This window comes from Aspergillus neoniger (genome assembly GCF_003184625.1).
Source record: "Aspergillus neoniger CBS 115656 unplaced genomic scaffold BO87scaffold_43, whole genome shotgun sequence".
Classification (NCBI taxonomy): Eukaryota; Fungi; Ascomycota; class Eurotiomycetes; order Eurotiales; family Aspergillaceae; genus Aspergillus; species Aspergillus neoniger.
The window spans coordinates 100,327-116,852 of record NW_020291171.1 but is presented as its reverse complement, the minus strand read 5'-3'; the positions used below and the strand labels follow the sequence as shown (position 1 = coordinate 116,852).

Below are 16,526 nucleotides of genomic sequence, written 5' to 3'. Positions count from 1 at the left end.
CAATCATAGAAAGCAAAGCTGAAAAAGCGAGAGCCCCGTGGTCCTTACTCCCAGGAGGAAGGCGAGCCTCCAAATGCTGATCTAGCTCATGAAATAGAAACAATAACAACCCCCAATGCGCCAGGTAGCCCAGTGATCATCAAGCATGTCGGACATTATCTCCACAGAAACGTGCGCCTTCCTACCGACCCATCATATAATCCGGGTAGTAGGAATTGTAGCCACCCACATTGGGTCCCGAAGCTCCGCCGGTGAGCTGAGGTGGCGGGGACACCATTGCGTTCATCGGATTTGTCCGAATTCCAAGTCCCGAATTGGCATTGAAAGTACCGTTGTTGGGCAATGGTGCATTTGGACTCCCGGAGGGATGCATGGCACCGTTGCTCCTAACTGCCACGGGAGGGACCAAGCCTGGAGGCGCAGACAGGCCCGGTGGCGGTCCACTGACCGTCGAAAACATGTGGTTATGCATTCCACCGAGACTGCTACCCCCAGGCACACCACCTTGAGAGGCCATGGCATTAGACGCGCTCATGGAGCCGGGCTGTCCTGATCGGACCCCGAGGGGGTTCTTCGAGAAGCTTAGACGGATGCCGGTCTTGATGCTGTTGGATAACTTCACGCCATACAACTCGTTCAGGGCTTTGCCAGCGGTGCCCACGTCGTCAAATTCCACGAAGCACATCGGCCCATTCTGTTTGTTTCGGAAGCACAAACGCTTGTATCCACGCTGCTTAGAGAACAGAGCCTTCAGCTCTTCCTCGGAGGTATCGGGGGGTAAGTTCCCCACGTATAATGTATTGCATGGAGGGTTCATGTCGTTCGGATTGGCTGCAGGGAGACTATGGCGAGGTACATGCGGATTACCATAAGGGAACACATGGCCCGTCCCGATGTTATTGTTCATCGGTTGTGGAAAGGTCGATGGAGGGTTTGGAACGCCGACGTGCGCGTTTCCTCCTTGGTTGTAATTCGGTAGTGGAGGGGAATTGAGATTGCCACCCAAAGACATGTTGGCAAACTGGTTACCCAGAATCTGAGGGTTCGTGGAACGTCTAGGGACAGAGACAGAAGACGAATGCCCGTTTTCGGCATAGCCCACGGGATCCTTGAGCAGCTCTCCAGTATCTTCATCAATATCCTGATCAATCATCGATTTGCCACTGACTCGCGGGAGCTCGGGAACGCCGTTGCCGATCGGGGACTGGGGGGAGAAGAGACTGTGGAGACGGGAGCCAGGTTCAGATGGGGGCAGGGTATCACCAGAGGTAGCAGTGGTCGCGTTCAACTTCTCCAAGGTCTGGAAAGTCCCGTTGAAGCGCGACGACTGTCGCGGTAAACCTCCATTAACATGTCCCAGCAAGCCCCGAGTCGCGGTGTGGTCAATCGTGTTTCGTCTGGGCACCAAGGAGGAACCAACTGAGCCGTAAAACATTTCCACAATCATGGTGGCGTCGTTCTTCGAATTCGGTTTGCCGTCGAGAAGTGCTCGTGCTTCTTCCGCAGCAGCCAGGGTGCTGAAGCGCGCGACCGCACACAAGTATCCGTTGTCCTCCGGAGCGTCGGAAGGCACGAAGTCGGCATCCACAAAATCTTTGGCAAAGAGGAGCATGCTGCGCAGAGCATCGCGACTGGTGTTGCGCGGGAGTTTGCGCATAAGGATCGCGCCGCCACCTGTTCCATTTGTCGGTCGGATAAAGCCATTCAGGCCCTGCGCCGACCGATCCGAGTCGCCCAGACGCATAGCAGATGAGGAAACGTTGTCAAAAGTGGAAGAGGGGCCGATCGGGGAAAAAGGGTAGGTAAACGAAGGACCTAACGAAGTTGGTGCCTGCGATGCGGGCGTATTGTACACGTCGGTCGACATCGCATTCTGGGCCGTCGCGGGCGCTTGAGAGGCCGAAAGCGGCTGGTGGGTAGGCGACGCGCCCGAAGAGACCGAGGGCGTGCGCTGAGTAGTGCTGTAGGAGCCTGGACTCGTACGGGTTGACTGATTCGAACTGCCACTCATGCCTCACGGACCGAAATTCTAAAAGCGTCTGACTCGATCGATTAACCCCACGAGCGGACGGGAGCACGGGCTCCTCCAAGAAGGTAAGGGAGTGCGGGAGGCAACCGGATGACAGATGGGACAGAGGCTGGAGGGGCTCAGCCAGAGGAGTGTCAGGAACAAGTAGAAAATGTAAAATGGTAAATCAACCAGATTATAGGATCAGAATTCTGACGCAATCTCGTTGGGAGGAAGCAAAAGTGCGATGGATCAACACGCGCAATTGAACTCGCGGTATGCGTGTTTAAGGAGGTAAGGATGCGACGGACCGAGTGTCCGAGGGAGAGACAAGAAGTGTAGGCCACACACGATGGGAATGGAAAAAGGAAAAATGAATTGATAATCAAATGCAAAAGGAATGATTATGCGACTCAGTAATAAAATGTAAATGGTACAGGCAGAAGTTGGGAAGGTAGAGAGGTAGAGGTAGAATAGGGGAGGATGGAAGACGCGAACGGGAACGGAAAGGGAAGATGGCGAAGGATTGGGGGGGAGTAGGAGAAAGTTGGGGGAGGGTGGGTGAGGAAGAAGGGAAGAGGAAGAAGAAAGAGAGGAAGGGAAGGACGGCGAGGACCAAGACCGTTCGGGGGAAGGATAAAGTTAGATTGGGTTGAGTTTTGGGGAGTGGGAGGAGGAGGGAGGGAGGGAGGAGGGGGGGAGGGAGAGAGATTGGTAGCAAGTCAAGTAGTAAGTAGTATTTAGTGGGTTTAGTGAGTGAGTGGTGGGAAGGGAATGAGTGGGTGGTGGGAAGAAAGAGGGAGGGGGAGGCGCGTTAAGTAAGTGCCGTAGGCAGTCGTTGGTAGAATGCGTGGTGGTAGTGGTTTAGTTCGTGGTGTAGTGCAGTAGTAGTTGTTTAGTAGTAGAGGACTCAATGTAATGAATCAAATCAATGTCCAAGGTGTTTTGTAGTAGTAGTACCCGAGAATCCGTTAATCGACTGGAAACGAGATATTTCTGACAGTAGTAATCAATGAAAAAAGAAATCGATAGATCGATTGTTAGGTGGATGAATGTATGGAATGGGTAGATGATGACGATGAAGATGGGGGAGAAAGGGAAATGGAAAAGGGAATGAGAAGAAAGAGGAAGAGGAAGAGGAAGAGGAAGAGGAAGAGGAAGAGGAAAGGCTGCCGTACAATCGGCGTAAGGAACCGTAGGAACTAAAACTGGAAATGGTGAGAAAGGATCCGGCGAAATGGGTAGTAGTGTATCTATGGGGTAGATAGTAGTAGTACGTAGGAGTAGGTGTAGTTATCTGGTAGTACTGCGTAGACAGCAATAATCCTATAAATGCGAATAAAAATAAAAAAAATAAAATAAAATAAAAAAATAAATGGAAATTAATAATAATACTACCACTAACTAATCATAAGGTGAAGAAAAAAAAGATGAATGAACGTCAAGTTCCGGAACGGTCCTTTTTTACATTTAGGGAGTGGACTGGCCGGTCCTTTTGGACTTTTAGGGGGGGGGGGAAGAGAATACTAGGAAACCGAGTAAAGTTGAAGGGGGCGAAAGAGGGAAAGGAAAGGAAACCAAAGCGTCAGAGAGAGAGAGAGAGAGAAAGCAAGATTGACTGAGGACGGCCGACCCGACCGTCTTCTGTCTCGTCTGGTCTGGTCCACGGATCGAGACTGGCTCCGTTCCATGAAGCGATGGCCAGTCGGGAGTCCCTTGAGGGCCTGTCGACTAATCCCCGAACTAGAACGGGTCCAAAAAGGAAAAAGTGACTAAGATGCGCCGTCCAACGAGCGCTTGCAGCTGAAGCGCGACCCGGCAGTTTTAAGATGACACGACGCGCTATCAATGGAGTGCCAGCCGATCCCGTGCTGATGCTTGCTTTGGCGTGCTTTGGATCTGTCCGGTGGCCGTGTGTGCCTGGAAAAGTTGTTCTTCATCCATGCATCGATCAACCAACTTCTGTTTAGTTAGATCCAAATTCATATGGTCTGTTTCGCTGTTGTCGAACGATGAATTCACCTGTTTCTATCTAGGTGTCATTGGGGATTATCTTCGCATCCAGACCATCCAGGAAGACCACCCGATTGCGGCAGTCCTTCACGCAAACAACCGAAACAAAGGAGGGAACAAGCATCCGGATGCGACATCACAGGTGCGTGTCCTGAACGCCCCAAGGCGCGTGGCAAATAGGGCAGAAGGAGCCCTCTCTCAAAGGCAGAGAGATTCACATTCAACACAACATCCAATCTGCCTAAGTTCAATTGCCGAGGCCATAGTTATGATACATTCATTCAATTTTTGGGCTTCTCAGGGAAACTCATGGTTGGATATTCAATCTAGATAGCAACAACTATCACTTGTAAATTACAATCGAACCACAAGGGTGCGGACAGCAATAAAGATGAACAACAACATCAACGTCAAGAACCTACAGTAGTCATGAAGATCCAGCCAGCATCTACCAACCTACGCATCTATCCGATTGTACCAGTCAGCTCAAACGGCTGAGAATCGATTACTATTCCCCCCAGTCACTGGTGGGGTTCTCGCATAATCCTCTCATACAGTTGGCCATCATCTCATGCCTGCAATTATGGGGCTATACTGCAGCCTTCCCCTTCACCTCCCAGTCCTACCTCGAATACTACCATGAGTCGTCGTAGTCCTCCTCTTGACTCATGGCCCCCCCCCCCCCCCCCCCGAGATATATGACGAAGACCTTTCCCGTGTGATAAAGGCAAAATCATCCCAACCGTGTTTATAGGAACCCTATTTACCCCATCCACCTGATCACGGGGAGGGTTATCGCTCTGTACGACACAAAAGCCACCCCGCGGAGCATACCCATGGATGTCGAAGAGCCATCCTGCCTTACAGCCCGAAGCCTTCCTAGCTTACTGCACATAATCAAACAGAATCAAGCGATCCACTCCGAAGTCCACAAGTAACCGTTCGAATTAAAGTCCAGACTCGTACTTAGATGTAAGGCTACAGATCTAGTCGTCTAGAGCACAATGTTTTTCTTTGCCCCAATGTGCTTGTTTCTGGGTACATGACGTTAAAACCTCCGAATTGCTTGCCCTCGAAGGGCTCATTGAGTGACTGCCTCGGCACCATGGACCATGGACGGAATGTATAGGCGATGCTCTCAGCTGACCGTATGAAGGAAAAATAAAATAACAAGACTCATCATCACCCTGACAAAATCGGTGGCAGATTCATAGGCGCAAATGCTTACCATCTTCTCTTCTTCTGCTAAAATCAAGTCTCATTCTTATTATCTGCACAACTAGCGATTAGCGCGCATAGCAAGCTAGTCAGTTATCCTGGGTATTGGATAGTCAGAATCAAACCAGGATGTCCTTCCTGGATGTTTTCTGGCTTCAAATTAATCCAGTCCAGTTAACCAATCAAAATATTGATCAATCAGGCATAAAGTTTACGTCTAGCTGAGACGAGACCTCCCCATACAAGAGCTAATATGAACACACATGAGCGTCGATAGGGGTGCACGGAGACATGGTACTCCGCAAACACTAGGGAGAAGTAAATATGAGGGGGGGAAAAAATATGACCATGCCTTGGTCTTCTTCCTCACTACGAAATACCGTTCATCCCCGGCACCCACTGGACACCTGAAAGGATTCCCGTTCCCCTCTCTCTCATTGTCCCAAATCCCAATCATTGCCCGCGCAATGAGGGTCAGTCATGGACCAATCCCGTTCTGCGGGCAAGGCACAGAACGCACCAGTCCCGAGTCCAGACGTCTGACGGACCGTGATGATTGGCTGTCGTAGGGAATTTCAGGTGGGAAGATCAGCGTCAGAGTTTGTCCTTCCCATGGATCTCTGGCAGCCACACCACCAGGGCCCGCCTCTCCCACTCATCCCTACTGAGGTACATGATTGTACCAGGTTGCCGCTCATCCCGGGATAGATGACGGCTGAGGGAGTGGCACCGATGACTCGGGATTTACAAGGTATCATAGCAGAAGCATAGGACTAGATGTCAGCAACGCGCTATTTCATCTAGATGCTATATGCAGGTTAGGTAATGTATACGCCAGGTTTGCGAGAGGGGTGGGAAATTCATTTTTCCAAGTTGGACTCGTCGTTCTGATACGTGGATGTAAGTTAGACTGATAAGACGCGATAGATAGTACCTAAAGTACACACACCTCTTAAGTTTCATCTATTATCCTTCTGTCTGAATCTCTCACCACATTCTTATTCACCGAAACTGAAGACGTGCATCAAGGATCAAAAGCCCTTTCATTGTCGCAGATGTGGTTGGCTCGGATTGGGCGATCTGGGCGTTGCTTCATGACAGTGCTGATCTAACGGAAAAGCCAAGTGGTGATGCCTGCATGGTCACCTGCCAGCCTTGAGCGCAAGGGAGCAGCCATGCAGTGATGCACAAAGTACGGAGCTGCTCGGGACTTTCTGCTCCCCCCTGTCCTTATTAACTAAGCAAGATAATGAATGATTTGATCATATTGAGCCCGCTGTTGTTCAGCAAAAAGGAACACAAGGTATCTCTTTATCTCTATACAGAGTAGATCTACCAGACTGCGTCTGGAAGTTTCAGCACGACCGTAGCATAGAAATGTTGCCCTCTTTCTCTGCCACTGTTTCCGCCTCGCGGATGGAAACCCTGACTGATCCCGGAGGTGGCTTTTAGCATTATTTTAGCAGGCTCAAGGAACGTATGCCTGCCCATGCAGCGCGGAAACCTCATCCCTGCCAGTCATAATCGCCATACCTAATATGAGGCATCTGGCTGCACGTTGGAACGCTTATACCGAGAAAAGGGGGAACAGAGGCCTGATAAAACGTATATTGTATATCACACAAGCACAGAGGCCTCAGGCAGCACGTAATCGACTCACATAATGTACATAAATTCTCGACCCATAAATCAATTCCAGGAGAATAGCTCTCAGTAAACGCCATGAGTAATGCCGGTAGCATGATATTGAAAAAGAAAAGAAAAGTTCTTCCACTCCGGAAAAGCCCTCGCCAACGTCCCCCGAAATGACAGTATTCGCCTCACCCTATCCGAGCAACGGAAGCTCGAAGGTAAGTGCACCGTGCAAGTATACAGATGTCGAATTGAACAGATATTCATGCCTCAGTTTTTCACATTCTTGCTTTCTTTCACAATCCCGGCCTGTAGTAGATACCGAATATTAGTCAATCAATGTCGTAACCCAGGTCCATATCCCCTTCCTACTCGCGGACATGCTTGTATACAGCGGCAGGGCAACGTACGAGGCTTAGTAACTTCCAAACGCCATCACTGGGCTGTGCGCCAACACCGATCCAGTACTTGGCTCGAGATCGATCGAGTGAAATCTCCTTGTATGCTTTGGCGGTGCGGGCCTCCTTCTCGGACAGGTTCGTAGGGCGCTGCGGGATAGGGTTGAAGGTACCGATAACTTCAAGAGGTTTCGAGTCGCGAGCCGACCTATAAAAAACAATCCCCATTAGCATAAGATCTCATACTCCTCTTAGAAAACCCCAAATGAATCGCTCGCGGAACGCGATATACTGATCCCCGGGATCCATAAAAAATTTACCTACCGTGCCTGAGCAACAACGATGTTGTAGAACGGCTGGTGCCGGTTTCCAAAGCGGGAGAGGCGAATGCGAACGACCATCTTGACGGGCAATTTCTGCAATTGGGGAGCGAAAAATAAGATGAGCGACTGCACAGCAAAAGGGCAACTTGATCAAGCTCAAGCAGGCCAGAGTCTCCGACTCCGCGGCAGTTTCCAGCCTGGTCGGGAGATCTGTCGGGCCGAGAAGTGCGGAATTCGGATTAGCGTCGGTCAGTGGGGAGGGCCCGATAACAATGATGCAATGGCAATTTACACCACTTTTAAAGAATCGCTCCTCCTAGCAATATTTCCTACACTTATCCATTGCATTGAGTATATCGGAGTGCTGCTTCATACTCTCCACGCTCAACCTTGCACTTACAAGGCACCATTGTATGTTCCGTGCTGCACTCCCCAGGCGGAACCCTATCCCCGCATTATTTCGGTACTATAGTAGATCCGCCAAGATGTCATTGAAGGTGTGCAATAACTTCACTATTTCCGCCTAAGAAAAAGAGTACCTCAGGCTGACGAGAAACCAACAAACAGGCCATCTCATCAAAAGATGCCGCATCTCTTGATAAAGACCTCATGGAAATAGGTGGCTGGTCATTGGACCAGTTAATGGAACTAGCGGGCCTCTCTGTCTCTCAAGCAGGTGAGAATGCGACACCTTCTAGCATAACATGTAAAACCATGCGCTCTAACATCTCAGTCTACCGCATTCATCCACCAAGCTCGGGTAAGGATGTTTTGGTTATCTGTGGCCCAGGAAACAACGGTAGGCCTCAACCGACCCTTTATTTCGATCAGTCACAGAACAAACAACGATTCTAACCTCCTCTCAGGAGGCGATGGCCTAGTAGCCGCACGCCATCTAGCTCACTATGGGTACAAACCCTCAGTTTACTATCCAAAGCAGGGCAAGAATGAGCTCTACCAGGTAAGCCCTCAGTAATCGCCCTACATGTCATTGACATGACCCGAAACATGAAGTTGGGACGCCCACCCTGCAAACATATATACATGTTACACACATCACTCTCGAGTCACACACAACTCAGCCTAACCTCATCAAACAACACAGCGTCTCAAAACGCAACTCGAGAACCTCTCCGTCCCATTCATCTCCGACCTCCCCGTAGCCATCAAATCCGCCGACTTCCTCGTCGACGCCATCTTCGGCTTCTCATTCGGCGGACCCCTCCGCGAACCCTTCCCAACCATCATCTCCCAAATCGAAACAGCCAGTATCCCCGTTCTGAGCGTCGATGCGCCCAGTTCCTGGGACATTGAGAGCGGGCCACCCAAGGAAGGCCCGGGATCGAAGTTCATGCCGGAGGCGCTCATTAGTCTGACTGCGCCGAAGCCATGCGTGAAGTATTACAAGGGACGGCATTTCCTGGGTGGACGGTTCCTGACGAAGAGTATTGCGGATAAATATAAATTGGATCTGCCGGAGTATCCGGGTATCGAGCAGATTGTCGAGGTGGGGGTGGATGCTGAGGGAAAGCTTTGAAGGCTGGAGCGGGTGATTCATGAATAAATTGGCCTATCTGCAAGGCTTAGGTACATAGTAGATGAAGGTCAGAATAATAGTGAGTTTACATTGTTGTTACATCAATTGCGTAGCGCTATACGAAACCTAATGTTAGCGATGAATATCTTGAGAATATGTCCAATATGGAATTCATGCAGTGTAGTGTGTATCGCTATCGTGAACTAGAGATGTATACGTGCTATAGACAGCAGTAGTGAAGCAGAACACAGATGCTCCATGAGGTATAAAATGTCTTAAGACCCGGGCCTCAACATGCTATACCTTCATGATAACGACTCCTTAATCTCGCCTATGATACCCTTGATTCTTGGTTCTTTACCAAGACCCGAGCTTGAAATCTTCTTCAAAACATCTCCAACATCGTACACTTCCTTGGCCGCAGTCCTGACTTCTTCCCCTAGCCCCTTGACCAAAGTTCCTAGAGCCACAAGACCGCGGTAGACTGCTTCAGAATCCTTTTCACCGGTAATCATTGTCGTTAGCTCGCTAAGAAGGACCAGAGCCTGTTCCGATGACTCAGGCATCGATTCTCTGCCCGCAGAGGTGAGGTAAACGGCAAAGTTGATGTAGAGGGTGGTAATGGCAATGGTGAGATTTCGGTTCGGCGTCGTCCCACTATTGGTTAAAGCGGACTTGACGCCGCTCAGGATTTGCTCAAACCTGCTAGTGGCTAGGTCACGTCCCGCGTCCGTTTCGAAAAGGTTGGCGAGCATGCGTATTGACAGCATCGCATTATTAACATTGAATGGTGAGTCAAACACCCCACTAGACTGGATGCCTGAGATGAGATCCTTGCCATCGTAATCGGCCGTGGCAGTCACGGGAGTGGCAGCGGCGGACAAACGGAGAAGATCGAGACCCGGCAGTCTGCTTGCGACAGGCCAGACGGTTGCAACCTTGTATAATAAAACAACACCAGCCTCCACTGCCGGAGACTGCTCGACATTTGAAGACTCCAACTGACCACACAGGGTTGCCACCGTCTCCATCTCCGAAGGGCTGAGCGACAACTCTTTCGATCCGGAGGATATGACGTGTTGGTTCAGCTCTTGCAACTTCTTGGCGATCAATTTGAGGTTGGCAGATTTGATGGAAAGATAGGTCTTTTGCGGAAGGACCTTCGGTCGAGCCTCCGGAGCAGGAGGTGACTGCGCATCTTCGGGACGATAACGCCTCTCTTGACCCCAAGGATCGGCTCCCGCAGGCGTCGGACCCTGTGAGGTCTGTCCAAGTGTTGCACCTTGTGTATTTTGAACGATGAATTGAGCGACTTGATCAAGGTAGTTCATCGACAATTCGTTGTCCTGGATGAACTTGGTCGCAGCCTCGTACGGGTTTTGAGAGACGTTGTATGGCAATTTGAGGGGAGGTTTGCCGTCTTCCACGTCAACGTCGAAGACATAGTCGTAGTCTTGACCCAGATACTCCGTTTTCCTTCCACTGCTGGCAGCGGAATCAACTACCGTACCAACTGCAACCCATTCCCGTGATGCCGCTGACCAAGTGTGAGCAGTAACGCTACCATCGTCCTCACGGATCATCTGTACCTGCCCGTCCTTGGTTCCCGATTTCTGCCTGAGAAATTCCGTACCCGGAAGCTGATCTTTGTTGATCTTACCAACCTGCTGCTCTGGGATTGCCGACTCCTTGACAGTCCTTTCGAACTGTTGTACTACTTCTGCGCTTGCCACGCGTTCCTGGCTTCTGCTAAAAACGCGTGTGATGCGGTCACTGGCTCCTGTGACAATGTCGCCGGTCTCCTTGCATACCGCAACGCTCCAGACGGAGATCGCAGGGTGCGTGATCGTCTGTACGCACTGCGTACCATCCCAGATCCTCACCGTCCGATCTTCTCCAGAACTGACCAACTCACCTGAGGGCAAAGCGGCCAGCGAATAAATAAAGCTCTCGTGGCCATGCACCTCCCCGACGAGTTGGCCTTGTATGGTAAAGAGACGAATCACTCCATCGTTGCTCGCCGAAGCAAAGTGTGCGCCAGTGGGGTTGGAGGCGGGAACCTTGCAAAGAGCTCTCACAACGTCCTGGGAATCTTTGATCGTTCGCAGCAGAGTGCCGGAGGTGTTGAAAATGCGTATCATTTTATCCGCGCAGCCTGGAGAGTTGTTAGCATATGCATGGAATGGTCCATCCGTCATATATGCAGGGGTACGGCGCGCGCTTACCTGTAATGACAGTATCCTTGTCATAAGCAAGCACCGTCCAAACACTTCCTTGATGACCCTCCAGCACGACATCGGTTTCCCATTTACCCACCTTCCATAGCCTAGCTGTCGAGTCCCAGCTTCCACTGACTACCCATCCGCCATCATGTGACACATCCAGCGCACAGACATTATGTGTATGGCCCAAGAGCATAGCATCCGCGTTATCATCGGCAGCTTTGCATGGTTGTCTGGCTTCAATGATAGTGTCTTGACCACCGGAGAGGACAAGTCCATCAGGAAACTGGGGGGTAGGTGGGTAGTATGCCAAAGCGTTGATGAAGGCCTGGCCGTGAGAGGTGATGGTGTAGTCATATGCCGGAGGTGGGGTAGAGACTAGTTTCCAGAGTCGGACTGTTGCATCTCGGGACGCCGAGAATATAGCACTGGGATTCGGAAAGGCCACGGCGCGAACCTGAGAGTGAGAGAAAGAGGCGTCAGTGGGCGACAATGGAGGGTTGAAAGGTGAAAGGTGGCCAGCGTTAACAGCCGGGACGTTCTTACATCATCGCCGTGGCCCTCCAGAGAAGCGGAGATCTTGAACTCAGGCATACATAGACCAGTGGAGAGAATTAGGGAAATATAGATCCCAGTAGAAGGGGTTGAGGATGAAGAGGGGGAACTGGCAAGAGCCAAAAGGATGAAATGGAGGCACCAAAGATGGCCGGGAGGGTTTCAAGGCACCTTTGGGAAGAGAGGGAGGGGGGGAGTTCCTGCTTAGTAGTACTAGTTGACCTGGAGTACCTGAGGAGCTGCTGCTTGGAGACTAAAGGGAGGGCCATGGGACCATCTGGGGCAATCACGTGGGCGGTGGCTCGCCAGTGTATTCGCCGGGAAGAAGTTGCTAGAATCCAAGTCTTGATAAGCCATGTTACTAAGTAACTATTAGCTAGTTAGTACTATCGGGTTGGGAATGGAGCTATACCCTGGCTTGACCGGGTACTCGACTAGTGGCCATTCTGCATTCACTACTAGTCTTAGTTTGCATTGGGTTTCCATAAGGAACAAATGCTGATTTCCATCCTGAATTCCACATCACCATTTCTTACGAAGATGCCCTGAGATGGCACTCCTCAATCAGGGACCGCATCGCATGTTAGTAGTGCAATACCAATAGGGTCAATGAGAGTGCATAATCCCGTATGCCATTGTTCTGGACCCAACACGCTTCTGCGCGTCGTTCTAGTATCAAACTATCGAAGTTCATGAATGCATCCAGATTGCCTATTTGGGAACAGATTAGGGACATTTACCCCTCACGTGCCGTTTGACACTAGTCCCCGATAGGATTAGGGCGGCTAACGGCCCGGCGACGATTCGCGTGAATATCAAAAAGAAAGTCCCAAACTTCCCCCCAACCAGCTTCATCTCCATCGTTCTCGTTATTCCGGGCTTGAGTCCCTCTCCACCGTGTCTGTAGAAGCGCCGGTGGCTCATACATCTGTTCGAGGGTTCCGTTTTAACTGGGAGACCCGACTTCTCTATCTAATTCCTTGTCCTGCCTTTCCTTTCTTCCACCTCCAATCATTCTAGAGCGACCCCGCTACCTCGGGCTGATTGATGACTTGACGAGACTGACGAATTTCCTTGTGTACTTCTACGCTGTGTTCATCTCTCGTGTCTTCTCTTTCGCTGCTACTCTGCGCTTCATCTGCGACAGTTTAGAGACTGTTTCTTTCAGTCTCAACTGAACACCTTATCGTCACTTCATCTAACGGCCACTACTATCGCATGCGACACTCATCTACTTGCAATTGACTCTGTACATTACCTCAAGTGAAGCTTATATACAATGGCGTCAGGTGCGGTGGATACAGCGGCCCATTCTTCAAAGCAATTGGCTATTGACACATTCCAGACATTCCCAAAGTTGTGCCGTTGACCTGCCACGGACACTCACGTCCCGTGCCGCACATCAACTTCTCATCCACCGTCGAGGATGATCAGTACTACCTAATCTCTGCCTGCAAAGGTGAATATCCTCAGAACCGTTATTAACACCCTATGCTGACATCTACCAGACAACAATCCCATGTTGCGGGATGGCATAACAGGTGACTGGTGCGTGTTCCCCGCATTGAATACTCCGCACACCGCACATGCTTACCATCAATGTCATTTAGGATTGGAACCTTCCTCGGCCACAAGGGCGCAGTATGGCAAGCCCGGCTCTCGACAGATGCGAATCTGGCAGCAACCGCAGCTGCGGACTTCTCCGCGTGAGTACTTACCTACCCACTTCAACGCACGTCGCCGTCGCATCTCACTAACTTGCCAATTTTCTCCCCATACAACAGTAAAATCTGGGACACTCACACCGGCGAATGCAAACACACCCTCCAGCACTCGCACATCTGTCGCGCAGTAGCGTTTCCAATCCAGCCTTCCCCCCAGGTCGTCGCAACAGGTGGCTTCGAGAAGAAGCTTCGCATCTTCGACCTCACTCGCAGTGGGGGCAGTAACAGCTCCTCACCGACAAGTGCCACCCCCAACACCGACGCCAGTCCTTCCGCAGTAACAAGCTACGAGATTGGCCCCGGCGTTCACGGCGGAACCATCAAATCGATCGTCTGGAACCAGGACTACAACATCCTCACGACCGCCGCGGAAGACCGCAAGATCAGATGGTGGGATCTTCGCTCGCGCCACCCCGTCGTCGAATACGCCGTGGAAGGTACCATCGGAAGTTGCGAACTGAACTCCCTCGCCGTCAGACCCAACGACGCCGGAATCCTTACCGTCGCGGCCGGCAGATCCGTCTATCTCTTCGACGGCCTAAGCCCCGGTCGTCTCCTGAAGAAGATCGATTCCCGCTACGAGGTCGCCAGCGCAGCAGTCAACAATGAAACAAGCAGACTGGTCACGGGTAGTGCCGAGGATACCTGGGCGAGAGTATACGACGTCCGCACGGAGGAAGAGCTGGGTACATTCCATCCCCCACCCTTTAATACCCCCCATCATTTATCACCGTTCACTTCAATGTGACTAACAATCCGCTCGCAGAGGTCCAAAAAGGTCACCACGGTCCGATCTGGTCCGTCAGTTTCTCCCCTGACGGCAAACTCTACGGTACAGGAAGCGAGGATGGAACGATCAAGTTGTGGAAGGCTTGCAGGGAGCCGTATGGTCTCTGGCGGTGATGGATCGAAAGAGCGGGAAACCATCTACTCACATATTGAGATGTACTAAAAAAGAGAAATACAACACGAAAGCGATCCTTCCCATTTGCCGAGCTGTGGTGGCATGGATCTGCTTATACACTACGCAACTGCGGCGGCACGCATATTACCTTGATGTAGATATTCGGAATATAGACACCATGGCCATGTTGTTATTATACCCGCAGCAATTAACAGGCGATACGCCATAGTTATGGTATGGTCATCTGCTTGCCTTCGGAATCCTTTGGTTTTTATTCAAGACGTCTTTTGTATTCCAACCGGGAGTGATACTAGTTACATGTTATGAGAAGGAAAGCAAAGCTATCACAAGCCCTCGCAAGTGGATGTGAATCGGCAGACAGGAGTACTCAAAATCGAAAGCGAGTCTTTTACTCAATCATGTCAATATCATCATCACCCGCAGCGGGCGCAGAAGCCGGCGCAATTTGCTGAGGCTCGTCAGGGACAACTTTATCGGCTGCGCCAGCACCAGCGTTACCGGAGCCACCCCAGTAATCGTCCATTTCTTGGTCGAGCTCTTCCTGTGTCTTTCTGGGCCGTCCGTTGACCGTGCGGCGGCTGTCGCCCCTGTTCTCACCTCCACCGCCCTGGCGGCGCCCGTTCGTAGCGCCGCGGTTGCGAGTCGGCGACCGCTGACCGGGAATGTATCTGTCAATGTGCTCGGGAGCAGGTTTGGAGACATCACTGCGCCGGTACCCGCCGCCACCACCACCGCGACGACCACGACGACGGCGTGCACCTCCATCAGGACTGCCGCTTCTACTACCGGGGCTGAGACTCCGTGCGTCGCGGTCACGAGGTCTCTCGACACGGTCGAATAGACTTCCCTTCGAGCGTTCCACGTTGTCAAATGGGTTGCGGTCGCGTCTTCCGGCGCCGGTAGAGATGAGTGTCAGACGGATAGGCTGGCCTTTGGCGTTTGCGCCGTCGAATTCCCTGATCGCGGTTCGGGCATCGCTGATATGGCTGTAGGTCACAAAGGCGACTCCTTCGGAACGTCCTGCCCGGTCGTAAACGAGAGAAACATTGCTGATTGGTCCGATGCGGGTGAACAGGTCCTTTTCAGATCGCATATGTTAGAGCCCAGTAGGAAAAAACGGTCGGGACTGGAACAAGGCCTACCTCGAGATCGGTTTCTGTAATGTCGTAGTGGATGTTCTCAACGCGAAGCTTAGCTCCGCTAGACGCAGTGCTGTGTCTGTACAGGTCAAACTCGTCCACCGAAGCGCATTGGATAAACATACTGTTCGGGAGAGGGGGAGTAGCGGTCGCCACGCGGACGTCGGGGGGCACGAGAAGGGCGTGCTGAGTAAGGTGTTAAGAATGACCCAACATTGATGAATTCCCATGGCTATCTGCCATATTGAGAGTCGTATAACGCACCATCTCTGTCGTCTTCGTACTTGTCATGAACCCAGTCACTGCACGTCGAGCCAACGCATTAGCGATCCCGTCACTCGGGCTGTAACACTGGACGGAAAACAATAAGGGGAAAGGTAATTACAGATCTAAATCAGGACGTTCTTCTCTGTGAGGCTGTTGCAGTCGAATAGAGAGAGAAGGTCAGCTCGAAGTCATACTAGGTATTCACGTAAACAGCTCCATCTTTCTGCGGCTCTTCGCGGCGGTCTGCCTGTGCGAGAGACGATGCTACGAGGCCAGCGAAATTTGCTTATCACGATGCGCGAGAAATGTTCGAAAAGAGACAAGGAGGGAGGACCTGCGGGAAGCAACACACTGGGTTAGCATCGACACGCGCAAAGCAGACGTAAGAAACAGCAGCAGCTCATAATGAGATGATGACAGGGATGAGAAAATACCTTTCTTACGCCATCACGGCGACGACCTTGAGGAGGGCGACGGCCGCGGTTCTGATTCTGCTTCTGCTACACGAAGGCAAGTCAGCGCACATGCAGGGTGTGATGTCTAGCAAACCATCTGAGACTTGTCA

The 16,526-nt window shown here is 51.3% G+C and overlaps 7 protein-coding genes across 7 annotated transcripts; 3 read left to right on the top strand and 4 right to left on the bottom strand.

The window, feature by feature from the left end:
- Positions 1-181: 181 nt before the first annotated feature.
- Positions 182-2,011, bottom strand: BO87DRAFT_400976 (RNA binding protein; the record flags this gene model as incomplete). The annotated part of the gene is made up of 1 exon (XM_025625570.1): positions 182-2,011. One exon carries the CDS (start codon positions 2,009-2,011, stop codon positions 182-184), a length of 1,830 nt encoding a protein of 609 aa, XP_025475296.1.
- Positions 2,012-5,991: 3,980 nt separating this feature from the next.
- BO87DRAFT_447049 (uncharacterized protein) lies at positions 5,992-7,197 on the top strand. Its single transcript, XM_025628256.1, has 4 exons — positions 5,992-6,056; positions 6,295-6,419; positions 6,527-6,542; positions 6,706-7,197. The coding sequence occupies exons 2-4, from the start codon at positions 6,370-6,372 to the stop codon at positions 6,901-6,903; spliced, it is 264 nt and encodes an 87-aa protein (XP_025475295.1). The 5' UTR covers positions 5,992-6,056; positions 6,295-6,369; the 3' UTR covers positions 6,904-7,197.
- Positions 7,198-7,239: 42 nt separating this feature from the next.
- On the bottom strand, positions 7,240-7,670 carry BO87DRAFT_390691 (mitochondrial 37S ribosomal protein bS16m; the record flags this gene model as incomplete). The annotated part of the gene is made up of 2 exons (XM_025624943.1): positions 7,240-7,477; positions 7,594-7,670. 2 exons carry the CDS (start codon positions 7,668-7,670, stop codon positions 7,240-7,242), a joined length of 315 nt encoding a protein of 104 aa, XP_025475294.1.
- Positions 7,671-7,900: 230 nt separating this feature from the next.
- BO87DRAFT_380278 (NADHX epimerase) lies at positions 7,901-9,218 on the top strand. The gene is made up of 5 exons (XM_025624267.1): positions 7,901-8,089; positions 8,160-8,268; positions 8,326-8,391; positions 8,459-8,553; positions 8,698-9,218. Exons 1-5 carry the CDS (start codon positions 8,078-8,080, stop codon positions 9,127-9,129), a joined length of 714 nt encoding a protein of 237 aa, XP_025475293.1. The 5' UTR covers positions 7,901-8,077; the 3' UTR covers positions 9,130-9,218.
- Positions 9,219-9,278: 60 nt separating this feature from the next.
- On the bottom strand, positions 9,279-11,945 carry BO87DRAFT_343909 (WD repeat PLAP family protein; the record flags this gene model as incomplete). Its single annotated transcript, XM_025620802.1, has 3 exons — positions 9,279-11,284; positions 11,355-11,808; positions 11,898-11,945. The coding sequence occupies 3 exons, from the start codon at positions 11,943-11,945 to the stop codon at positions 9,435-9,437; spliced, it is 2,352 nt and encodes a 783-aa protein (XP_025475292.1). The 3' UTR covers positions 9,279-9,434.
- Positions 11,946-12,752: 807 nt separating this feature from the next.
- On the top strand, positions 12,753-14,684 carry BO87DRAFT_380276 (WD40 repeat domain-containing protein). Its single transcript, XM_025624266.1, has 6 exons — positions 12,753-13,195; positions 13,252-13,365; positions 13,415-13,454; positions 13,517-13,612; positions 13,691-14,316; positions 14,397-14,684. Exons 1-6 carry the CDS (start codon positions 13,186-13,188, stop codon positions 14,531-14,533), a joined length of 1,023 nt encoding a protein of 340 aa, XP_025475291.1. The 5' UTR covers positions 12,753-13,185; the 3' UTR covers positions 14,534-14,684.
- A 105-nt stretch (positions 14,685-14,789) lies between these two features.
- On the bottom strand, positions 14,790-16,171 carry BO87DRAFT_380275 (putative RNA binding protein). The gene is made up of 2 exons (XM_025624265.1): positions 15,698-16,171; positions 14,790-15,633 (listed from the first exon to the last, which is right to left on the bottom strand). The coding sequence occupies exons 1-2, from the start codon at positions 15,815-15,817 to the stop codon at positions 14,944-14,946; spliced, it is 810 nt and encodes a 269-aa protein (XP_025475290.1). The 5' UTR covers positions 15,818-16,171; the 3' UTR covers positions 14,790-14,943.
- Between the last annotated feature and the right edge of the window lie 355 nt (positions 16,172-16,526).